The sequence below is a fragment of the Trachurus japonicus genome, chromosome 5 (assembly GCF_045865225.1).
Source record: "Trachurus japonicus isolate A0001 chromosome 5, Traja_1.0".
NCBI classification, from domain to species: domain Eukaryota; kingdom Metazoa; phylum Chordata; class Actinopteri; order Carangiformes; family Carangidae; genus Trachurus; species Trachurus japonicus.
Genome location: NC_140911.1, coordinates 6,064,468 through 6,090,129, shown reverse-complemented (window position 1 = coordinate 6,090,129; position 25,662 = coordinate 6,064,468). Strand labels below are relative to the sequence as shown.

At 41.2% G+C, this 25,662-nt stretch overlaps 3 protein-coding genes and 1 long non-coding RNA gene across 4 annotated transcripts; 2 read left to right on the top strand and 2 right to left on the bottom strand.

The window, feature by feature from the left end:
- Positions 1-2,417: 2,417 nt before the first annotated feature.
- Positions 2,418-14,469, top strand: LOC146986921 (peroxisomal succinyl-coenzyme A thioesterase-like). Its single transcript, XM_085775792.1, has 12 exons — positions 2,418-2,520; positions 6,477-6,616; positions 7,217-7,426; positions 8,936-9,035; positions 9,222-9,412; positions 9,880-10,055; positions 10,132-10,248; positions 10,357-10,427; positions 13,331-13,424; positions 13,551-13,631; positions 13,715-13,850; positions 13,951-14,469. Exons 2-12 carry the CDS (start codon positions 6,496-6,498, stop codon positions 14,049-14,051), a joined length of 1,398 nt encoding a protein of 465 aa, XP_085631918.1. The 5' UTR covers positions 2,418-2,520; positions 6,477-6,495; the 3' UTR covers positions 14,052-14,469.
- On the bottom strand, positions 4,488-9,050 carry LOC146986922 (uncharacterized). The gene is made up of 3 exons (XR_015035820.1): positions 8,912-9,050; positions 7,208-7,374; positions 4,488-4,525 (listed from the first exon to the last, which is right to left on the bottom strand). It is a non-coding gene; the product is annotated as an uncharacterized LOC146986922 (long non-coding RNA).
- A 1,613-nt stretch (positions 14,470-16,082) lies between the features above and the next one.
- On the top strand, positions 16,083-23,891 carry LOC146986920 (bile acid-CoA:amino acid N-acyltransferase-like). The gene is made up of 12 exons (XM_085775793.1): positions 16,083-16,501; positions 17,674-17,883; positions 18,571-18,670; positions 18,851-19,041; positions 19,758-19,933; positions 20,026-20,142; positions 20,248-20,330; positions 21,239-21,332; positions 21,436-21,516; positions 23,028-23,163; positions 23,262-23,409; positions 23,478-23,891. The coding sequence occupies exons 1-11, from the start codon at positions 16,423-16,425 to the stop codon at positions 23,360-23,362; spliced, it is 1,368 nt and encodes a 455-aa protein (XP_085631919.1). The 5' UTR covers positions 16,083-16,422; the 3' UTR covers positions 23,363-23,409; positions 23,478-23,891.
- Positions 23,892-24,252: 361 nt separating this feature from the next.
- On the bottom strand, positions 24,253-25,484 carry LOC146986919 (protein S100-B-like). Its single transcript, XM_085777888.1, has 2 exons — positions 25,194-25,484; positions 24,253-24,435 (listed from the first exon to the last, which is right to left on the bottom strand). The coding sequence occupies exons 1-2, from the start codon at positions 25,377-25,379 to the stop codon at positions 24,253-24,255; spliced, it is 369 nt and encodes a 122-aa protein (XP_085634014.1). The 5' UTR covers positions 25,380-25,484.
- Between the last annotated feature and the right edge of the window lie 178 nt (positions 25,485-25,662).

The following is a 25,662-nucleotide window of genomic DNA, read 5'->3' as shown; positions in this document are numbered from 1 at the left end:
AGCAATCATTTCAAAAACAAATCCCCCATAATGTAATAACAAGAAAAACCAAAACACTTTACTTATGCCTAGTGTCTCTGTCCACGTAGTTGGCCATTTTGGAGTTTGACATAAAAGTATCAATTTAGTTTTGAATGCTGCCATAAAGTCACATGACCTGGGTACTTGACCCATCCCCCCTTAAGACTTCCTCATGATATTAAGTTCAGATACTTAATGCCCCCCCCCCCCCCCCCCCCCCCCCCCCCTCCCCCCACAGCCTGCCAAATGTCTGTATCCCCCAGGATACAGAAACTGTTAAAGGGTTAAACGTTTTTTTGGCCAAGGACCCTCAACCCAGTGGTGTAGTCTATGTGATACGCAGTATACCCACTGAAAATGCATTAATATTTCAGTATACCCACTACAACAAAACTATCTGTGAGTGTACCCTCCTAGAAAGCACTACTGTATTAGACTAGACCTCACCCCAATTTTGCAATCTCCCTCTAGTACCCCTACCCCTAAAGGACTATGGACCCCCTGTTGAAGACCTCTTCTCTATGGCATGACTTTTTATTTTTTGGGGAGCTTGTTGCCCCCCGAACCAGATTTGGGTTCGGGGGGCAACAAGGGTCCTAAAACTCCAAGGTTTTTAGTGATTATGAGAAATGGTATATAAGTAGAAAACAAGTTTATTTTGACATTTTGTGTGTGTGTGCATATCTGCTCATTGTCTCGCCATCGCAGTCTAACTTCCTATTTTGTGTGGAACTACAGGAATGATGTGAAGCATAAGTCAGACATCACATTTCTGGCGCTTGATTCTTGGTGTATACCGGTGCATTGTGGTACTTTGCTTCTCCCCTTCTGTTCAGCCATGATCATCCAGTTGGCTGCAGCATCCAGACCCACATCAGACACTGGAGTCGGGGGCAGCAGGTCCTTTTCTCCTCGTACTCACCAGCAATGGAGGGACATCATTTCTCGTGCTCTATTTTCTTTCCACTTCTGCACTTTCTTTGATCTGATTTTGATTCGGTACAGTAGCTACAATAAGGGAGTCAAGCAGATCCACTCCACCCATGTTTTTATTGTTCTTTCTCATCACAGCAGGATAGGGGACTTTGGTGATCATGATCTTTTGCCTGTGATCCCACTGTGTCAACCTCAGTGACAGGGTGGGGTTTTGTCTTTGGCTTCACAAAAGCGTACAGTAAATAAATAACACAACATTCAATCAATACACATAACAATAAAATGTGATGCACATAGTTCAATGGTCTGGAATGCGTTTATGAATTTAGGTATGAATGACTTTTTAATAAATATTCTTAGTTGCTTTGGCAGCTCTATAGCGCCCATAGATAATAGCTACTGAGATTGGAGATTGCCAGAGACAATTTTGCAATCATAATTGTAATATGAAGCCTATGGTAGGATATTTCTCTTAGGAGGGGGATATCAGAATGTTCTCTTTTAATTTCATTAGATCACAACCTAAGGATTTCAGAATGGTACAGGATGTAGATTGAAAGAGCGTAGGCCTACTTCATATTGCAATTTAGACCAGAAGTCTGAATTGCAAATAATATCCCATATTAGGCGAATTCACCCTACTAAATTTTTGTTACAGCTAACTTCTTGTTACAACTGTCAGGATGAAAAAACAGGAAAACTGACATTGCGTGTTCGTTTATTCCAAGAGAGGACAAACAACGACGTTCCGGTTAACTATTTATTAAATTGGATCATCAAAGGAATCAGATACAAGAAACTCTCCTGTTCAGGAAATCGCAGTCTGCAAGCAGTTAGCTGCAACCACCACCAACCAAGAGAGCCAGAATTCTCTGTCATCTGCAATTTGCATCTGGCCAAGACAAAGGCGTTACCATTGGTTTTTAATATTTCGCACTATGTGTGTCTAATTAACTCTTGGTCAAAAACAGGTGGGGAGTGGCTGTGGTTTAGACTTAGCCCTCCCTTCGTTGGTGCCCTCTGGCTGGCACAGGTTGGTTCCATCTTCCCAGAAAACAGAAAAAAAACCCAAAACATAAATGGAGGGGGAAAAATACTTTCATGCATCAAAATTAGTTTTTTCTTTCTAAAACTGGCTGTGTCTGCCACAGGGTGCTACTTCTTCACATATGGAAGAAGGACTAAACGGAGCATACAGGCAAACAGAGTGAATCAGATGATTCATAACTTGTTTCTGACTGGAGATATTGGAAGTGTTGCAACTGCATGTCACAACAACAACCATCCTCTGTCTCCCTTTGCGTATGTGACCGCAGCTTTCAGTTAGAGCAGGTGATTGACCCTCACCTGCTGCCAGTATCTGAATTTATGTATGTTTGTGTGACTGCAGCCAATAGACACAACATAGGAGTTAGTAATAGTCTTAATAGTCAAGCTCAGCATCATGGAAACCACACAAATCCCTCCCCCTTTGTTCCTAATCATGATGTGACTTTCAGGTTTTTCACTTGATGTTTTTCTCTCCGGCTGAAACTTCATCTCTCATGTCCTGGGCTCCTTGTGGTAAGATGGCAAATAATGTTTTATTTATTTATTTTTACATTTTTAATTAATAGTTGTCTGTGAATGAAAACAGACAGTACTGACGAAGAAATGTCATAAAATTTGACATTAAAAAATTGAAAGTTAATGTTAAAGCTGCAGCAGTTTCTCTGTCTGGTGTCTCAGGGTTGAACAATATGTAGTTATAATTTTTTTTTTTAAAGTTGTTTTTTTTAGAATGTTTGGAAACTCTTTGTCTATTAAAGGGATAGTTCAACATTTAGGCAAATTGGCCTATTGTCATAATCCCTATAGTCTTAGGGGTAGGTTCAATAGGTGAGACCGGGGATGGTGTGTAACAAAGTGATGGTTGTAACAGCAACTAGATGAAAGAGCAGGTTCTTAGATAAAACGTGAGTCATACATTGACGAACCCGTCAAAATATCTTTAATTAATTAAAGCAGAAGTAAGTGATATATTTGTGTTAATATAAGTCTTAAATAGTTATATCATCCGACAGCAATCACTTACATAGAGTGTTTGGACCGAAACACGGGTCTGTCAGTCACTCTGCTCTGCTCTGAGCCGAGGAGAAAACATTTATCGTATCCTACAGTTTTTATCCAATGAGGAGAGAGAACGGCATGCAGGGCTGTGTGCAGCCAAGGGACGCCGTGAATGTGGCGACGTAGGGACGAGGACTGTTATGGTGCGTTCAAGGCAACTTGTAACTCGTGTTTTTCCGACCTGTGAAGTCATACCAGTTCGATCTGGTACGAGCTCATGGGTCGGAAGTTACGAGTGGCCGTTATAGTGACTTTCACAGGTAAAACAGGTCGGAAAAACATGAGTGGGTTGCCTGGAACGCTACAAAGTCGTAAGTTGTGACTTGAAGCTGTAATTTACGGTTTCAAAAGCCTGCCTGGAACGCAGCATTAGCCAAAACGACCGGATCGCTTACTTCTGCTTTAATTCAGACTAAATATAATTTTTTTATGGAAAAGCAATAGGGCCTACTTTTATTCTGGACCCGTCTAAATGCCCCGTGGACGTATTATTTTTGAAATAATAGGCTACAGCTTTTAATAAGCATTCTGCCATTCTCCATATTCAACCTAACCCAGACTCTTGTAGCCATGAACAAGTGTAACGGGTGTGCCACAGTCACGAGGTACCAGTAAGGAGAAGTGACAGGTTGTGGCGGTAGCGGTACTGGAAGTAAACTCACTCACCCATAAAAGACGTGCTAACCAATTTGCCAAGCGGTTGTCAACCTCTTGGCGAAACGGTTAGCATCGCTCCAGGGTGAAACTGCCTTCTGTCGACGGCTGAAGGCAGTTTCACCCTGGAGTGGTTAGCATCGTCGCCTGCGGTGCGAGAGGCCGCGGATTCGATCCTCGCTCAGGGCAGGTCGCAGAGTACACAGACACACCGGTTACACAACCGTACCCTACTGCTACCAATAAATCATTAGCACAAACAACCTGCATTAAAGATAGCTACATAGACACACAATAACTGTGATGTAAGTTTGATGAGTTTAACTACAAAGCAGGCGATGCTATGACAAAATGTGACAAAATTATGTCAAAATTTGTTTTTTCCCTCTAAAACTGTCTGCGTCTGCCACAGGGTGCTACTTCTTCATATGGAAGAAGGACTAAACTAAGCCTAACAGGCAAACAGAGTGAATCAGATGATTCATAACTTGTTTCTGACTGGAGATATTGGAAGTGTTGCAACTGCATGTCACAACCATACCCTGTCTCCCCTACTGTTGTTTGCGTATGTGTTTGTCCTTCAGTGTCTGCGTTGATGTATGTTTGTGTGACAGCAGCCTATACTGACTACAGTCTATAGACACGACATAGGAGCACCGGTAAAGGTTTTTGTAATTATAGAAATAGTTTTAATAGTCGAGCTCGGTATCGAAACCACACAAATTGTTCCTATTATGATGTGGCTTCCAGGTTTTTCACTTGATGTTTTTCTCTCCAGCTGAAACTTCATCTCTCATGTCCTGGGCTCCTTGTTTTTTTTTGTTTTTTTGTTTTTTTGGTTTTAAATTAATAGTTGTGAAAACAGACAACACTGATGAAGAAACGTCATATATTTTAACATTAAAACATTTAAAGTTAATGTTAAATCTGCAGCAGTTTCTTTGTCTGGTGTCTCAGCCAGGGTTTAACAACAATCTGGCGCATGTAAACTTTAGAAAATTCTGGGAAATTTTTATTATATTTTTATTTTTTTCTCGCCTGTTGATTTAAATATATATTTTTTTTTTATAATGTCTGGAAATTCTTAGTCTATTAAAGGGATAGTTCAACATTAAGGCACATTGGCGCAAACTTTGCGCAATTCGTAGACTGTTGAGAAAAGTAATAACATAGCGATCCCGATCAAACCGCACGTTTTGAGAATCGAAATTTAGTACGGAAGAGGAATAAGAAGAAAGAATCCACAATATAAACAATAGGGCTCGGGGTTTCGCCACAAGCAGTGGCCCCTGCTGCTATTTCATATCTGTGGGGGCCACTGCTCGGTGTGCTTGCCCCGTGGTCCTAATGAGCAGTAAACGTGACAGACTGTTGTAAAACCCTGGCTGAGACACCAGGCAGAGAAACTGCTGCAGCTTTAATATTAACTTTAAATGTTTTAATGTCAAATTTTATGACATTTCTTTTCCATAAAATTCTACGTGAAGATGAAAGAGCGGGCTTTGACCAGTAGTGATACCGTTGACGTTTGAGTTAGGTAACTTGTATCAAGAGCAGGTTCTTAGGTAAAATATGAGCCATTTCATTGATGTTTATTTCAAACCACCATGCTGGTACAGTTAGTCAAACAATGGCTGACAGGGGTGGGGATGGTTGTAAAACCTTTTATCTTTGTTGTTTTATTAAGTGTCAACCATCTTTCCTGGAATTTTACACGGATTATTAGCTGTGAACAAGTTGTGACCTGCACATTCACCACACCATGAAATAATAACGTATAATTATGTGACAACAACAACTCTGTCTCGTGATGTTACATTATTATTTCATAGCGTGGTGAATGTGCAGGTCACAACATCTCCATGAGAGCGTTTTGGAGTTGTTGGATTGTGTATTTGATGAGTTTGATGAGGGAAAGGTGAAAGTAGCTGAGCAGCTCGCGTCTCTGCCCCGCAGATCTCAAAACAACATGCACTGACAATTAAAGGTGATGAACCAACCCATATGACTATAGGGATTATGGCAATAGGCCAATTTGCCAAAATGTTGAACTATCCCTTTAACAGATTTCCGCAATCTTCAGCTAATGAAAACTTGTGGGGTGGACATCGAGGTGATGCCAACCCATAAACATTTGGTTGTAACAAGTTGGATATGGTCCTTTAACATGGATGCATGCTACTGCACTCCTGCAAATCCACATCCTGGCTTCATGTTGAGTCTAGTTTTTTTTTCTTTATTTATGTGCACACCAAAGAAACCACACACAAAAAAAAAACCATGTGTGAGTGTAAATGAGTGAGTTAGCGCTGCAAAATTGAATCTGAACACTAGATGTCACGGTTCTACCCCCTCCGATCCGATGCTTACCTTCTTCCCGACCCGGCCATGTGCATTTGTTTTCAACAAAGCCGGTGAGAAATCAATCCATGGAGCAGTGGATAACCATTTGTTATGTTACCATGTGTATATTTGTGTGGTTTTATCTGTCATAAACAAGAGATTACGGGTTACGGGGTGCGTTTGTATTGTGTTGTGCCGCAGAGACGAGAGCTGGGACACCGGGTCGGAGGCTCTGATCTTACAAGGTTGTTTTTTGTCCAAGAGACGCTAGGTGGAAGGCAGAGAGCCTCCATTCTCCCTGGAACAAGTTACAAGTCATTGATGTAACCATCACAATTACTCAGAGGCTGTTTAATTAAGGTTAAAAAAAATCTTGTATAGTTCCTCTTTAATGTTTGATCCTCTTTTCATAGAACAGACAGAAACACTGTGATGCTGAGAGCTCGTACGAGCGTGACAATAACACGGCAGCTCACAGAGATGATGATGATGACGACGACAAAACCATGCTTCAGTTTACACAGGACACTGGCAACTGTGCACCGAGCAGTTGGTAAGAATAGTTTCTGTTCTCTTTTGTGCTCAGTATGGCAGTAAATTTTACTTTTACCCCAAGTAAATCTGCAAGTTCACTGTGTTTAACATAAAGGCTCAGTTGTTAATGTATCTGATAATCTGAGGTATGAAATTTTACTCACTCACAAAATGTGTTTTAGAACAAAACAACACAATAGTGGCTACTTGTATTATTACAACAAGTCTATTGTCGACATCCTCTCCACCAAGGAGGTTGTGGAGAAGATGTGATTAGTTTCACTTACAAAGTAAAAATTTCCAGATTTCCAGATTGCTTTTTGAACACTTCAAAACGAATGTATAACTGTATCTTTGAGCCAGACGCTCAGAGAAATGTGAATTCAGTCGACTTCTTTAAAAAAAAAAAAAAAGATTCCACAGGTTCTGTCGTTGCTTTGAAGGAGTTTCAGGATGTAGTCTCTGAGTTTCACAGCGCTGACATCATAGAAAAGATTCATAAAAGCAAGTTAGCAGAATTACAAAGTGTCTACAACCAGAGATAGATCTATAAAAATCACATATACTGTATCTAACCCTCCTATATGTGACGTCAGTGATACTTTTCTACCTCCTGTAGGTTCGGCCCGGTGGAGCAGCAGCTACGCTCCGGCCCCTGTGCTGGCAGCTGCTCCTGTTCGAGGCCTCGTAGACGAACAGATCGACATCAGAGGACGTTTCCTGCCTCCACACCGTCCTGTCACTGTGTGTGCACGGATGTACAGCGAGGACGACGACCTGTGGGAGGCGTTCTCACATTATAACACAAAAGCAGATGGAACTATCAACTGTGAGTCGCTCTGAAGTTTGCAGCACAGTATAGTCACTGTTATGGATAATATACAGTATATAAAAAGAAACAAAAACAGAAATCTGTGCAGCTTTGAGGTCACTGCTTAAAAGCCACTTTTGCAGATCTGCTTTTATGTGAAGCATCGACTTCTTGTCGTTACCATCTTTTATTCCTCATCTTGTCCTGTTTCTTACTTTCTTAAACCAACACTAAGGAACTTTTTAACCTTCATATAATATTTTCATAACTTTTGTGATGGTACATCGACTTACAACAGGTTGATGATGACTCTGTTGTGGCCTGAGGGGGTCTGTATCACCTTCACTGGCACTAAGCAACTTTGAGGAGCATGGTAGGAACCCGGCTCTCACTTAAAGGGATAGTTCAACATTTTGGAAAATTGGCCCATTGCCATAATCGCTATAGTCATAGCAGTAGGTTCATTACCTTTAATTGTAGGTGTAAGCTATTTTCAGTACGGCGGAGCACAGCAGCAGGCTGCTCAGAGCTACACTATGGAGGCTAATGGAATTTCTTGGTTTCCCTCATTAAACTCATCAAATTCAACATCCCAAAACTCCACAGCGCTTTTGTAGACAAGTTGTGACCTGCACAACCACCACGCTATGAGATAATGACGGGACGATACGAAACGGAGCCGTTTTCGAGGTAAATACAGGGTAAATACGGAGATTGCTTGCTGAAAAACTGTCCCTGAACGCAACGCGCATCAGCGGTTTTGTATGAATTTACCTCGAAAACGGCTCCGTTTCGTATCGTCCCGTCATTATCTCATAGCGTGGTGGTTGTGCAGGTCACAACTTGTCTACAAAAGCGCTGTGGAGTTTTGGGATGTTGAATTTGATGAGTTTAATGAGGGAAACCAAGAAATTCCATTAGTCTCCATAGTGTAGCTCTGAGCAGCCTGCTGCTGCGCTCCGCCGTACTGAAAATAGCTTACACCTACAATTAAAGGTAATGAACCTACTGCTATGACTATAGTGATTATGGCAATGGGCCAATTTGCCAAAATGTTGAACTATCCCTTTAAGTTTCACTTTCACTTTCGCGAGTCACGACGAGGAGGGAGCAGCAATGCGGCACCTTTCCGTCAGATTGTGTATGTGTGTTTACTGAGAAATGATCCGCTGGTAACAGAAACTTAGTTTGGACGTCTTCTGTTAATTTCCATGCACCGGGAGATCAGGATCTTTATGGCGCTACGGACTAGTGCTCATGGGATATGGAGTCTTCCTTCAGGCAAAACACTACCACTTTGGGCCACTGACGCCGCCAAACTCAGCCAAAACTGAAAGTTCTTTAGTGCTGCTTTAATTTGTTCTAGTTGCCGAACATCCTCGTTCCTCATGTTCCTTTGTCATAAATGTTGTATAAATATTTGTATCTGTTTCTATTGCTTTTGTTTCCTTTTATCACCTTTTTGTCTGATATTATTGCACCGTTTTAATGAGCTGCTCTTACCTGTTTCTAATCTGGGATCTCCAGTGACCCAGGATCCCTCAGTTGGAGGTTCGTATTTGGGCTGTGAACCAATGGGACTCTTCTGGGCTCTGCAGCCGGCTCCGGGAGGACGAGAGGGTTTAAAGTAGGTGATAAAAACAAGCAGCTTCACATAAAGTCTATGCAATGATCATTTTAAAATGTCAAACACATCCTACTATTCAAATCAGCCTCCACCTACTGTATATTAGAAGTCAGTCAGAAGTTTCCTTATCATGCAGCTGCAGCAGCTTTTTATTCCCTTGTCCCTAAGTGATGCTGTTTTCCATAGACTGAGTAAGAAAAATGTGGAGACTCCATTCGTGGTGCGTATGTCTTTACTGGAGGGACACGTGTCCCCCAGCGAGGGACAGAGCACTGAGCTGGCTGCTGCCACCACCGAGCGCTGGTACATGGCTCCAGGTGTGAGGAGGATAGACATCCGTCAAAACGGCGTCGTTGGGACGTTGTTTTTACCTCCTGGTGAGTGAGAGATTTAAAGTTTGATGATCAATTTCACAGCTTTTATAAAACACATGACATGAAAACTTCTCTTCTTCCAAAACTAAACAGTTGTTAAGTGATGACACCTGTGCTGTGATTGTGTTTCAACTTCCTACAGCCTGTGTTTACTATAATGCAGTGATTCCCAACCAGGGATGGGTGGAAACATTTAATTTATTCCCAAAATGATAATTTCAAAATTAGTTGTATTATGTTTTATATAACCACTTTTGGTGAATCATTAACACATATGAAAGGCAAAAAGGTTGGAAACCATTGCTATAATGCACAGAGGAAACATCACAGTGCACAATGTGCTTTAGCAAATGAAATTTAGAGTTTTGCAAAAAAGCGATCCACAACTTGCAGTTCAGAAAAACTGTGAGACAGAACAGGAGTTTGGTGGATGGGCGGTGACCTCTGTGTCCTCTTCTGGCGTCCTGCAGGTCCCGGGCCATTTCCAGCCATGTTGGACCTGTGGGGAATGGGCGGGGTTCTGGTGGAGTACCGCTCGGCCCTGCTCGCATCCAGAGGCTACGCCAGCTTGTCCCTAGCCTACTCAGGGCACAAAGACTTACCAGGCCGACGAGACCGCATCAACGTCGGGCCTTCGTATTATACTGTAGGAAAAGTAAACACGGTGCACGTGGTTATTCTGTCATTTTCCTGAGTTGATCCCATTTGTTCTGTTTGGACAGACGGCCTTCAAGCTGCTTCGAGATCATCCTCAGGTCTGTGCAGACAGAGTCGGGATCATCGGTCTGTCGTTTGGAGGCTTCCTCACTCTCTGCATGGCCACTGAGACTGATGTCAAAGTACGTCAGAGAGACAGAGACCAGTGTCTGTTGCTCAGCCCACAGCTTCACCACTACACTACAAACAGATACATGAAATAATGTTGGTTTTTATGTTCTGCTCTCCAGCCATCCTGTTTGGTTTGTATTAACGGGCTAATGGCCAGTAACGTCAAATTCTCCGGAGACGATGCTGAAAGGTAAATTGTAATTATCTCATTATCTTTTAATAATAATAATAATGAATTTTATTTGAGAAACCGAAGAGTGCTGCCCGGAACAAAGGAAGAACTTCACTCTTATTGCCATTGAGTTTGAGCTTGTTGTTTGACATCCAGTTTGTAATGGTTTGCAGGCAGTCCATAAGGAAACGTTTTTATAGGGGGTGATGCAAAGTCCGGTATAGTCGGCGTAACAATGAAAGTGGATACCAAAATGACGGAAAATATTGCCATAAGGGAGGGTATACAATACATTCCTCAAAAAAAGTCTGGAAACACTTTTTCAGTCAATAATTTCTCCCCTTTAAAACACCAACTGGTGTTGTATTTTATATCGTTGGATATTGTAAGGATGGTGCATTTGTGGAAGGAGCAACGCAGCTAAACGTGTGGGTAGCTAACCCAACAAATTATATATCAAAATGTGCATCTTGATCAGGATAGGTGTGCTATTACTTTTCTCAACAGTTTACGAATTATACTGCGCAAAATTTTGCATTGAAGTCAATGGGACAGGCGGAAAAAAAAGAGCGAAAAAGAACAATCATTGGAGTTTTTCAAACGTCTACTGCTCAGGCATACTTTCACCTAGAGAATTAATTAAAAATTTAAACAGTAGACACAAGTCTTGTGTATTGGCGTATTAAAGCAGAAGTCAGTGATCCGGTGGTTTTGGCTAACTTCCTGTCAGCCGATGGAGTTAGCAGTCCCCGCCCTCGTCCCTACGTCACCACATTCACGCGCATCCCTTGGCTGCACACACAGAGAGTGCCGCCCCTTTATGCCGTTCTCTCTCCTCATTGGATAAAGGTTGTAGGATACAAGGAAAGTTTTCTCCTGGGCTCAGAGCAGAGCAGAGTGACTGTCAGACCCGTGTTTCAGACCAAACACTCTATAGAAGTGATTGCTGTCGGAAGATAGAATTATTTAAGACTTATATTAACACAAACTTTCCTCTTACTTCTGCTTTAATCCACGTTTTGATAGGTCGTATATTTTTTGATCAATCCCTGATCAATGACCATGATCATTTTTGCAGAAATTATGAGATTATAATGGGTGTGTATTGCACGGAATGTTCGTGTCAGAGTGCGTGACATCATCGCTTAGAGTGGGAGAAATTGTCTGAAATCGTCTGAAACTTTTCTCTTTCCACACTCCTCCCGACCACAATTTACACTCTACACACATGATTTTTTCCAAATTTGTAGACAATCTTGTTATCTCTCTCACCATGTGCTCAAAATATCAAAGAGACTTACAGAATTTGAATTGTCAGCCTCTAAGTGCGGCCACGTCTGTCTCTGCTCCTCATTGACTCCAATACAAAGATTTTCTGAGAGAAGCAGAACGGACCCCTTTTAAAATCGCCAGTGTCTCCAAAATATTTACTGTAGAAACACCAAATCGTACCAAATCTTTCAGGAAGTCCTTACAGCACTGTTGATCTGTGTTTTTTTCTGATAGGAGTTACCGTTTTGTCACAGTAAGCCTGAATGCGAGACCAGTGCAGAGGCAGAAAATTGCTCTTTTTCTTGACTTTTTTTTTTCTTCTGTCTGTCTCAGCCTGGGGGGCCTCTATCGTCATTGGCAACCACCTCAAGTTGCCATGGTAACCTCTGACCCTCAGGCCAGAGCTCATTAACTTAATAAACAATCCACCTGGAGCTCATTAACATGTTTATAAACAATCCACCTGGAGCCACACACACCAACACATAAGCCGTGTTTCCACTGCAGGAGTTCCTGGTAAAGGGAGGGGGTAGGAACTTCTACAGGAACCGTCCTCTCACTCTGCCCTCTCAGTGGCCGTGTTTCCACTGCAGAGTCGGACCCCGCGGCGACGTCATGAGTTTCGATCGCCGCTCTTCTGGTTTGTGTGTTTGTGCACATGGCGGCTGATTGTAATCCTGCTTGAGTTTTTTTTTTTTTTTTTTTTTACTTTTCACGGCATTGTTTTGTGGCGTGATGGATCCCCAGTGTGTCGAGGTGCGCTGATATTTTCATTTCGCCGCGATGACTCAAACCCCCTCTGAATCTCCTCGGTGCTGTAGACTGCAATCAATGTCTGCACCTCATCGTCGCTCCATTTGTGTACATCTTCCTGCTGTTTTCTTGTTGTTTACAGCGGTGTCTGCTAGGCTAATGCTCCCCTTCTGCTCCGCCTTTTAAAAATGCCGGTTGTTTTGTTGCTTTCTGGTAGCGTCAGAGCCTGCTCTAGCTTTAGCCAATCAGCGCCGGGTTAACCTCGAGCTCCACCCAGGAGCTTTTCAGGGCCGAACGGAGTACCTACCCTACTCCGTTGGCCCCCGTAAAAGTTCCTGTAAATGGCCCTGTGGGGGAGGCTCCTGCAGTGGAAACACGTACGGGGCTGGCCCCGTAAAATTACCCCGAAGTTCCTGCAGTGGAAACGCGCCTATACAGGTAGCTTCATGTGATTACAGTCACACACACACACACACACACACACACACACGAAAACACACAGGTAGCCTAACATACACATGTGAGCGTATGCGCGCACTCCTCTCCCACACACACAAACACACACAGGTAACTTCATGTGATTAAAGAGATACACACACGCACAGACACACACAAACACCAGCACACAGGTGACTTAATGTGGTTACAGCTCCTCCATATCAGAGCTCAGTGAAAGATGATCATGTGTCTGTCTGATCAGCTCTGTCTTGACCTTAAGATCGTGGGTTTGATTCCCATGTTGACAGAGATGGTATGCCCGGCAGTAGCCCCCTCATGGTCCTATCAAAATTTCCCAGAGGAAATTTTTTAGTTCATCTAGGCTACCTGAATCCCAGAATATCACAACAACAGTTTTGCTCTCAAATTTCCTCTGTGAACTTGTGTTCATCTTTCAGTGAAGAGAGACGTTGGACGTATGATGATCAAGGCTACGTCACTTTCAAAGAGGTCTCGTTGCCCTCCAACTTCCCCCCTGAGAACAAAGTGAAGGTGATTAACCCTTTATGCCTCTGATCTTTGCACCAACACACACAGTTAGACCTGCATTAAGAAACAATGTATCAATTATCAATGGGTATCAATTTTGCAAACTCCAGCGTGATTGTGTCTTTGCAGATGGAGAACCTCAACTGCCCATTGCTGTACATAATGGGAGAAGATGATCTGAGCATTTCACTCTTAGAGAATGCAAAACTGGTGCATTGTCTCATTTATTTTGTTTTGTTTGAATAGGTTTGGTATGTTTATTGTTTTTATGACACTGTTTTACTGTTCATCAGATCGAGGATACTATTAGGGCCGCAGGTAAATCCCACCTGTTCACTCGACTGTCCTACCCCGGTGCAGGTCACCTGATCGAACCGCCTTTCGCTCCAAACTCAAGACTGTCCTTATGGAGCGTCAAACCAAAGAAATGTGAGCCTTGTTTTCACTCAGTCACAATCTTATTTATATAATTTATACTTCAACATTTGAACAGTCAGACCTTTTATTTATTATTTATTATTTTCTGCAGTGTTCACCCTGTGGGGAGGTCATCTCGCTCCACACGCTGCTGCTCAGGAAGATGCCTGGAAGAAGATCTTGGATTTTCTGGAGAACAACCTGAGACAATAAACCCGGTGGTGGTGAAATTGCCTCTTTATGATAGAAAAATACCTGAGGGAATTGAGGGAAGAAAAAAATCAAACTTTTTTTTCAAAGAACCAGATTGTCCACAAGGGGGAGATGTTTGACTGTTCAGCACCAAACTGAAGCATCAACAGAGAAGGAAAAAAAACGTCCCTGTTTCATCAAACATATGCTGCATTAGTCATGATTTTTACATTTTTATTTTATGCAACTGTGACAAAGGTCTCGTCATCAGACACTCAAACAAAACAGACAATTATGCAATTCTCCACAGTTCAGTGAATGCATCACAGTTCTACTATTATCTTAGTCCTTCCTTCCTCTGTGCCAGGGTTATTTCCTTATTTATATGGTGAAAGCAGCTACCTGTGCAGCTGGGTTAATGCTGTGTCTCTGAGTTGGAGGTGGGATTTGGTCTGAGGTGAAATTGATTAATGTGTGTGTAGGTTATTGCCATTGCACTGATGGATTGTGTTTTTGGTTTAAGGTGGAACCTGATTGTGAAGTTGTGGAGGGCATAAATATACTGTAATTTCATATTCTTATTTGACATTGGTTGGTCTTGGGGTGGGAGGAGCTTAGCGTTTATAAGGAAGGCTCTGGCCAATGAGGCAAGTGAGTAATGGTGAGAAATGGCCACACATCTGAATTGATTGATTTGATTTTGCTTTGGATTTCCTGGTTTCACTAGCTTTTTCCCCTATAAATAAAAGCACATCTTAAACACCATGTGTGACTCAACATCTTTTTTTTTCTTCTTTCTCCTGAACCATAAACAAACGCACATTAATTGTTGTTTTTTGTGACAATGACAAACTTTTTTTTCATCACTGAACAAATTATCCACTCCAATAATACTTCATTGAGCTGTAAACAATAACTTACCGGTAATGTTAGCTTGTAGACAAGGCTGGGTTTATTTATGGGGCTACTGTGGTTAGCATAAACAGATGAGAGGTTGACCAACTAGTTTAGGCTAACTGGTAGCCCCCTCAGAAAATTCCTAATATAAATTGATAATGTCTCTTTGCAAAGCAGGTGCCGGTGCTTAGGTGCTGAAAAAGCCATCCAATTGACTTGAATGTTGCATTCAAGATGATTTGATGTTTTTTACAGGGTTGTCCATCAGGTGACTGACTTTTTTCATTTTTGTAAAAAAAAAAACAACAACAGTCAATTAATTGGTTGCAATCAGAGTGTGAAGAGGATTTCAAACAATTTTGTAAAAAAAAAAATGCTCCAGAATAAAATATCCAACCCTACCTTTAAAGGGATAGTTTAACATTTTGGCAAATTCGCCTATTGCCATAATCCCTTATAGGAGTAGGTTCAGGAGTAGACGCGATCTTCTCAGCTAACGCAACAGAAGTACGTAATACACAATCCAACAACTCCAAAACACTCTCATGCTCAGCGAACACAACTGGGGTAACGGTACATTGACCCCTGTCCCTCAAAGCTCATCAAATTCACAATCCAACAACTAGATACAGAGTTGTTTTCAAGGCAAATGCAGCCGGAACTACATTTCAGACACGGCTGCTGGGCGGAGTGATTTCAAAAGCGAAAGTAGTTCTGAGTATTTGCTTTATGTGTTGTAATACATAAAGCTGTTGTTAAATGTTACATAAACTAATTATACATGATTGTTTCCTAGCATGGTGAATGTGCAGGTCACAACTTGTCCACCAGAGCGTTTTTGAGTTGTTGTGTATTTGATGAGTTTGATGAGGGACAGGGGACCTGAACCGTTCACCTTCATTGTTTTCACTGAGCAGCTCACGTCTCTGCCCCGCCGATCTCAAAACAACATGCACCGATAATTAAAGGAAATAGGGATTATGGCAATGGGCGAATTTGCCAAAATGTTGAACTATCCCTTTAACACAGACGCGCTTTAGTGCATTCCTGTAAATCTGCGTAGGCGACTCACTACTGCTCCTCCTCCTCCCTCTTTCCCATCCTGTCGCGAGGTAAAACATGTCATTTCCTGTGTCAGCATGCAGGAATGGGAATGTGGCCGTTCGACACGAAATTCAAAACAACAAATAATGAAAAATTCCGTGAGAGATTTGTGGAGCTGATCAGGTTTAACCAGCGTTGTGTGTGCATGGCTTAGTCAGCTGTAGTCTGGGCAGTTATGTAGGACAACGGTCAGATGTTAATTTGTAACAGAGGAACAAGTCCTACTCAGACAGACTAGGTTTAATATTTAACAGAGGGACAGAGTGTCTGTGTAAAGACACGTGTGAATCTTTTGTGTTTTAATGTTTGATCCTCTGTCACCTCTGTCCTCTCTTCACATGATGCTGAGAGCTTGTATGAACGTGACAATTTAACACAGCAGCTCACAGAGATGATGATGATGACGACGATGACGATAAAATCATGCTTCAGTTTACACAGGACACTGACAACTGTGCACCGAGCAGTTGGTAAGAATAGTTTCTGTTCTTTACTGTACTCGTCTCTGCGGTTGAACAGTAAATTGTACTTTGACCCTGAGTAAATCTGCAGCTTCACTGTGTTCAACTTGAAAGCTGCTTGAAAGTTTGTGAATGCTCCAACCATATGGTGCCTGTGATTGTGGCTAAATAATTCAGTTTTGGACTCATCTGTCCTGGACATCCAGGAGGTTTCCTCTGGTTTGTCCAAGTTTAAACAGGCTTTGTTCAAACTTTGTTCTTCCTCGAGAGCAGAGGCTTCCTTCTATCAACTCTCCCATGAATGACATATTTAGCCTGATTGTAGATGCATACATTAATCCCAGATCTCTGGAGATGATGTGTATGTTGGCCTTTACCGGATTTAATCTGCTTCTGGTGCTTCTTGGTGAAAGCTTTACAGCCGTCCACATCTGTCCTCTGTTTGTAGGTGATTTACAGATCTTATAAAACTTTTCTTAAGGATGTTTCATATGATTTGTCTGCTCAATTGATTACTTGAGCACCCACATGTATTTCACCTGAGTCTATGACCTACTTGACAATACCAATACAGTCAGCAGGGGTTCACTTACTTTTGCACAAACTCTGATTCCATGTTTCACATACTCTTTCATAAAAAATAAAAAAAACTACTCTAGGAATTCACAAACTTTCAAACAGCACTGTTTCTGATAATCTGGGGTATGAAATTTTACTGTGCAAAATAATCACAAAACGTGTTTTAGAAATGATTCAAAACAACACAACTACTTGTCTGCATTATTACAACAAGTCTATTGTCAACATCCTCTCCACCAAGGAGGTTGTGGAGAAGATGTGATTAGTTAGTTAGTCAAAATTTCCAGATTTCCAGATTGCTTTTTGAACACTTCAAAGCGAATGTATAACTGTATCTTTGAGCCAGACGCTCAGAGAAATGTGAATTCAGTCGACTTTAAAAAAAAAAAAAAAAAGATTCTGCAGGTTCTGTCGTTGCTTTGAAGGAGTTTCAGGATGTAGTCTCTGAGTTTCACAGCGCTGACATCATAGAAAAGATTCATAAAAGCAAGTTAGCAGAATTACAAAGTGTCTACAACCAGAGATAGATCTATAAAAATCACATATACTGTATCTAACCCTTCTGATATGTGACGTCAGTGATACTTTTCTACCTCCTGTAGGTTTGGCCCGGTGGAGCAGCAGCTACGCTCCGGCCCCTGTGCTGGCAGCTGCTCCTGTTCGAGGCCTCGTAGACGAACAGATCGACATCAGAGGACGTTTCCTGCCTCCACACCGTCCTGTCACTGTGTGTGCACGGATGCACAGCGAGGACGACGACCTGTGGGAGGCGTTCGCACATTATAACACAAAAGCAGATGGAACTATCAACTGTGAGTTTGCAGCACATTGTTTTAGAATAGATAATATACAGTATATCGTTTTAGTAAAGAAAAAACACAATAAGATCAGAAATCTGTGGCATCTTTTAAATCCCTTCCTAAAATCAACTTTTAAACATCTGTTTTTGATGTGATGTCGTCATCTTCCTGTTGTTTTTCTATCCTCTTTTATTCCTCATCTTGTTGTTTTTACTTATTTCCATCTTTGTCTGGTTTTTATTTGCCTCTATGGCTGCCATTTGTCCCATTAATTTTATTTTATTTTTCACTGTCTTTTATATAGTGTAAATATTTTATACAGTTTTATTCGGCTGCTCTTATGTTTTGTGTCTTTATTTGTTTTAATTATTTTTAACCTGTTCTTTTTTATTATTATTTAATTCATATACCTTTTAATAATTCTGTCTTGTCCTTTATTATTCCTGTGTTGCTTGGGCTTTTAAGGGTTTTATGTCACTGTTATGTCTATGTCAAAAACTGAACTGAACTCTCCTTTTACAAAACAGAGGCTAATACTAAGGTGGCATTTTGATCTGGAGGTGTTTGTACTGTAAAGTTGCTCTCAAAGTTAACATTTATTTTATTTGGTGCAAGATTTACGAATCTGATTGTTTTAAACTATATTTAATGAAGTGTTGATGGTTATTATATCTTTCTGGCCTTTCCTCCCTCTAACAGTGACCCAGGATCCCTCAGTTGGGGGTTCATATTTGGGCTGTGAACCAATGGGACTCTTCTGGGCTCTGCAGCCGGCTCCTGGAGGACGAGAGGGTTTGAGGTAGGTGATAAAAAAAACAAAACAAACAGCTACACATACAGTACAACACTTCCACACTTTATTATCACAGCCTAATTCAAACAAATCCACAATCTGACTCCACCTGTGTTAGAAGTCAGATTTCTTTTATGACACACCTGGAGCAGCTTTTTATTTACTCCTCCTCCTCCTCTTCCACAGATTGAGGAAGAAAAATGTGGAGACTCCATTCGTGGTGCGTATGTCTTTACTGGAGGGACACGTGTCCCCCGGCGAGGGACAGAGCACTGAGCTGGCTGCTGCCACCACCGAGCGCTGGTACATGGCTCCAGGTGTGAGGAGGATAGACATCCGTCAGAAGGGAGTCGTTGGGACGTTGTTCTTACCTCCTGGTGAGTGAGAGATTTAAAGCTTGTAAATTAATTCAACAGTTTTTCACAGTTGCTATAAAACACAGTTTGAAACCTTCTCGAAACTGTGAACACGACACCTGTGCTGTTTTTATTACAGTATAATGCATCAACAGAACATCACAGTGCACTATGTGTTGTAGTGAATGAAATTTAGACATTTGCAAAAGGTTTTTATTTTGTTTTATTTGTTAGGATCCCCATCAGCTGCGCCCTAGAGCACCGCTAGTCTTCCTGGGGTCCACATTTAAAACCAGTAGCCTAATACATCTAAACATACATCTACAATCACAATACGTTAAAGACAAGACAGGTCAACAAAACTTACGTTAAATCTGCACAATCGGGTTGTCATCTACATCAAAGAATGTATGTAAGATACTCCAATGTACAGTGGTTATAAAATAAAATAAAAGGGTAAAACAAATGAAGATGATCACAAGAAACCCTACGACCCTAAATAAAAACCCTTTGTGTGTATGCATGTGCGCGTATGCTATTTTACAAATATGAAATTCCAGGATATTTTTTTATTTGCTTTTTTGAATGTTTGTGTGTGAGTTTAGTTATTGGCAGTGGTAAGGAGTTCCACGCTTTCATTGATCTGTATTCTATTGTGTGCTTCAAAAAGTTGGTGTTTTGTGGTTTGGGAAGCAAGGTTTGGTGAAATGGACTCAGAAGACCTCTGTGTCCTGCAGGTCCCGGTCCATTTCCAGCCATGTTGGACCTGTGGGGAATGGGCGGGTTACTGGTGGAGTACCGCTCGGCCCTGCTTGCATCCAGAGGCTACGCCAGCTTGTCCATTGCCTACTTAGGGCACAAAGACTTACCAGGTCCACAAAACCGCGTCAACGTCGGGCCTTCGTATTTCACTGTAGGATAAGAAAACAAAAACGTCTCATGGTGCATGTGGTTATTTTTTTTTATCATTTTCCTGAGTTGATCCCATTTGTTCTGTTTGGACAGACGGCCTTCAAGCTGCTTCGAGATCATCCTCAGGTCTGTGCAGACAGAGTGGGGATCATCGGTCTGTCGTACGGAGTCTACCTCACTCTTCGGATCGCCATTGAGACTGATTTTAAGGTATGTTGGAGAGACCAGTGTCTGTTCCTCAGCCCACAGCTTCACCACTACACTACAAACACCAGACACATGAAATAATGTTGGTTTTAATGTTCTGCTCTCCAGCCGTCCTGTTTGGTTTGTATCAACGGGCCAGTGGGAAGTACCATGAAGTACGCTGGAGACGGCAGCGCTGAAGTATTTGAAAGGTAAATTGTAATTATCTCATCATTATCTGATTATCAAGTAGCTCTATGATGAGTCCATAGTTTGAAGTATTGAGTTTCTACGGTGGCCCAGAGGGGTCCATGCAACACAGTTCAAGAAAACACATGCAAAAACACAAATGTGTCAAAAATTCAGAAAACATCTTAATGAGTTTGACAAAACATAAAAGTGTTTCCAGACACAAAAGAGACTAAAGGCTAATGCTAAGCTAACAGTACATTATCAATGATATGTGAATCATCATGTGATATATGATAAAGCAAACAAACTCACCACAACTTCTAAACTCAAGAACCTTTGAACTAAAGCGCCCCAGACTGGTCCATAACTTTATTGTGTCCACAGAAACACTTCCTGTTGTGACTTTTTGCAGCATTGCTGGTAGTTGAATCCTCAGGGCCACCGTAGATTGTAGTTTTAAAGGTTAACAGTCCATTAAAATCTGGTGCCTGGTTATTTGTGAGCAGGATTGCACAAAAAGTAATAAACCAATTAACACTGGACCTGATGGAGGGCCAGAGAAGAACACATAAAATTTGGATGTTCTGGATGATTTTTCTGTGATTGGGGATATTTCTTAATGCCATCTGTTGCTGAGCAGTTTTATTTTTACACAAAATAAAAGTCTTGATTTGCACCAAACTGGATGGAGGAATGGGGAAAGAAAAATACTCCACCTTGGCAGAGATATCAACTTTACCGAGTGACCTATTAGTCATGAGTGAAACACAAACTGTTTTTCTGGTGTAATAACTTGGACTTTAGAAGAATTTTAACACCTTAAATCCATCTGTCTGAATCCCAGAATATCACAACCACAGTTTCACGAAAGATCAAAAGGTAAAATGATTCATTTCCTCTGTGAATTTGTGCTGTGTTCATCTTTCAGTGAACAGAAACATTGGACGTACGATGATCAAGGCCACGTGAGTTTCAGAGACATCTCGTTGCCCTCCAACCTCCCCCCTGAGAACAAAGTGAAGGTGTTTAACCCTTTCTGCCTCTGATCTTTGCACCAACACACATCATCCAACCTGCGTTGAAAAGCAATGTGCTATCAATTATCAATGGTTATCAATTTTGCAGATAGAGAACCTCACCTGCCCGTTGATGTACATAGTGGGAGAAGACGACCTGAGCACTTCAAGCATGGAGAATGCAAACCTGGTACATTGTCTCATATTACTTTGTTTTTTGTTTGTTTTGTTTTGAATACGTTTATTAGGGGCACATGCACCGAGGCACAAGTTCAGTGCAAACTCCAAAATGCGAACTGCAAAAAAAGTCCCATAGAGAATGAATGGGAGGAGGTCAAAAAATGAACAAATTATTCGACTTTTTCAAACGTCTACTACTCCAGCATACTTCCACCTAAAGACTCGGTTTAAACTTTAAAATGTAGGCACAACTCTCGTCTGTTGGTGTATTATTCCACGTTTTGATAGGTATTATAGTTTTTGATCAATCACTGTTCAATGACCTTGATCATTTTTGGAGAAATGTTGAGATTATAATGGGTGTGTATTGCACGGAATGTTCAGGCTAGAGTGGGTGACATCATCAGCTAGAGTGGGAGGAGTTGTCAAAAATTTGGGGGGGAATTCTTCTTTCCACGCTGCTCCCGGCCACAAATTACACTCCACACACATGATTTCTTCCATAGTTGTAGACAAATGTGTCCTCTCTCACACAATGTGATCAAAAAAGCAGAGAGCCTTACAGAATTTAAAATGTGAGCCTCTGTGTGAGGCCGGTCCCTTCCTGCTCCCCATTGACTCCAATACAAAAAATTTCTGACAGAAGCAGAAGGAACCCTTGTTTAAAACTCGCAAATGTTTCCAAAATATTGACTGTAGAAACACCAAATTCATATCAAAGTGTTCAGGAAGTCCTCTGGATGGTCACAGCCTGCTTCTTTTTCTGATAGGATTTCTGACACACAGATGACTTATGCGATTACAGCTCCTCAATAGAGAGCATAAGCTGAAGCAGAAGAGAAGTTCGCCAAGGGACCTCAATTCAGAATAAATCTCTATGTAAGTGAATGGGAGTCAAAATTTTATTACGTGATCCAATTGAATTATGTCATGAGAAAAGTATATGACCTTAAACTATTTAAAACATTGCGTTTCATGCCAAAAAATCTGCATTTTGTCATAAAACAGCAACAAAAGTATTTAGTGTGAAGACCGCTCTACGGACTACAGTACGATCGGGTGTCCCACAAAAGATACATCGTCTACACCATCATCACCATACGCGACCTGTTGTCTTTCTGGTTATGGATTTTCGGAATCTTATTTTATAATTGTTTTACAACAAACTGCTGATTTATTGGCATGAAACGCGATGTTTTAAATAGGTAGAGGTCATATATTTTTCTCATGGCACAATTCAGTCGGATCATGGAATAAAATTTTGAGTCCCGTTCACATACATGGAGATTTTTTCCGAATTGCTGTCCCACAGCGAGCGTTACTTCATGCTCTGCTTCCACTTAGACTCTCTATATCATTGGCAATTGCTCAGTAAAAGATGACCATGTGTCTGTGTAATTTGCTCTGTCTTGACCATGTTGACAAAGATGGCACCCCCGGCAGTGGCCCCCGTGGCCCTCTCAAAATGTCTGGGAGGAAATGTTCTATTTGTTTTTATGACACTGACTTATTGTTCTTCAGATCGAGGAGACTCTGAGGGCCGCAGGTAAATCCCACCTGTTCACTCGACTGTCCTACCCCGGTGCAGGTCACCTGATCGAACCGCCTTTCACTCCAAACTCAAGACTGTCCTTATGGAGCGTCAAACCAAAGAAATGTGAGCCTCGTTTTCACTCAGTCACAATCTTATTTATATAATTTATACTTCAACAGTTGAACCTTTTATTTATTTGTTTTTTTTCTCCCCTCCTGCAGTGTTCACCCTGTGGGGAGGTCATCTCGCTCCACACGCTGCTGCTCAGGAAGATGCCTGGAAGAAGATCCTGGATTTTCTGGAGAACAACCTGAGACGATGAACCTGGTGGTGGTGGTGAAATTGACTCTTTATGGTAGAAAATACCTCGTCACGGACGTGAAGTGTCTGTGAGATGCTGCATTTAGCTGAGAGAGTTTTAACTGCAGAGAACTGAGGGAGGGAAAAAAAATCTAACTTTTTCTGTCAAAGAACCAGATTGACCACAAGGGGGAGATGTTTGACTGTTCAGCACCAAACTGCAGCATCAACAGAGAAGGAAAAAAAACGGTTGTTTCATCAAACACATGGTGCATTAGTCATCATCTTTACATTTTTATATTATGCAACTGTGACGAAGGTCTCTTTACTGCTCACAAGGCACATGCGAATCTGACGCTCAAACAAAACACATAAATCCCCACTGTTGTTGTGGTCAGTGAATGCACCACAGTGCTGCTGTTATCTCCATTCCTCTGTGCCAGGGTTATTTCCTTATGGTGAAAGCAGCTACCTGTGCAAATGGATTAATGGCCGGCCATGCTTTGCACTGAGTTGGAGGTGGGATTTTGTCTTAATGTAATTTATGGTATGGTCAAATTCAGTGTTTTAGTAAACTCTGCATTTATAAGGCTCTGGCCAACGAAGCTGAGAGAGAAATGGCCACACACAGTGATTTGTGGATTTTATTTTTCTTTCTCCTGGTTTCACTTTTTCTCCCTATAAATAAAAGCACAACTCATACACCATTTCATTTGTGACTCACACCATCTTATAATTATTTTTTCTCATAAACCAAAAACAAACCAACCTTTTTTTTTTGTGACAGCAACAAACACTTTTTTCAACGCTGAACAAAAGATGTAACAAATAATGTGCACAACATCGCCCTCAGGCATCACTTTTTTTCTTTTAAAGGCCCACTTCACACTTCACATCATTTCCTTGGGTGTTTTAATGAGTACCTAATTTAACCATTTCACTGCTGGCACCCTGAGGATTGGGAGTGAAGAGTTCATGGCAGGCCGAGGTAACCATGGCGATGAGAGCGATGAACTCCTTGAAGTCGATCTCCAGGTCTCCGTTCTGGTCCAGGTCGGCAAAGAGCTCGTCCAGAGTGTCGTTCTCCTGGATTTTCTGATTGAACAGTAAATTTAACAAAGTTTTAAAAAAGAATATTTAGCACATTTTTCTTTTGCAGTAGGCAACACATTGACACTATAAAAAAACATTTTAGCTTTGGTTTGTGTGTGTGTCTGTGTTTACAACACCGGTTAGGATGTTTCACTCCCACACAGAAATGTATAATATATATCACATGTCCTTATATCAATACTGATGTTGCCATATGTCACTTATATAACAATAATATAAATATTCTCTGGACATACAGTTCATACAGAAAGTATTCAGACCCCCCTTCAAATGAATTTTATTGAATTTAACATAAAGCTGCAACATAACAAATGGTTAAAAAAATGGAAAGGGGTCTGAATACTTTCTGTTTGCACTGTATAATTAAAAATATCTACATGATTATTTTCAATTCAATATAAGATTTTGCAACCATATATGGTAATAATGCAGCATATATGACATTTCTATTACCTTATATGGTTTTCTTGTTCATTTAAAACATTTCGGGAACATTTGTCCACAAAATTAACACACATGCATAAACATACATATTTATATGGGCTACATATACATGTAACTACAGGAAATAGTTCCAATTTCTAATAGGTTTCATGTATTATTCTTACATATATAAGAGAGCAGCAGCAATCCAGTTATTGTCATCACATCCAAGTGTCTTATTCACAGCATCGCACATACAGTATACAGTATATAAGAAACAGACACACTTAATAAAGAGTTCATTGTCCATAACTCACCATGATGAAGTGACTCATCTCGTTGTCGATGAGCGACTTCAGCTCGGCTTTCTTCAGTTGGCACTTGTTACCGGTGTATTTGTGGAAAACTTTGATGATGGTGATCATACCGTTCTCCAGGTCTGACATGCTCTTCTTTGAAGGCTGCAACAAATCGCGCACACATTTACTCAACACATGCATCATATTAACAACACAGTTATGAAAACAAGACTGTATCAACGACTTTGAAGCGTTGAGTCCTTCTTACCTTCATCTTTAGCTGCATATATTGTCTTGTAAGGATCCTAAGTGCGAGCGGAGGCTTATCAAGCTCTGCCTCGCCCTGTTCACTGTGGACTGTATTGATCAACCACGTCCATTTACATCTACCACGCACTATGTAATGTACGACTAATGGATATCTGTGGTCAGAGATGTGACCAAAAACCATTTGCTCTCAAATGGCTATGATCAAATTTCTCCTTTT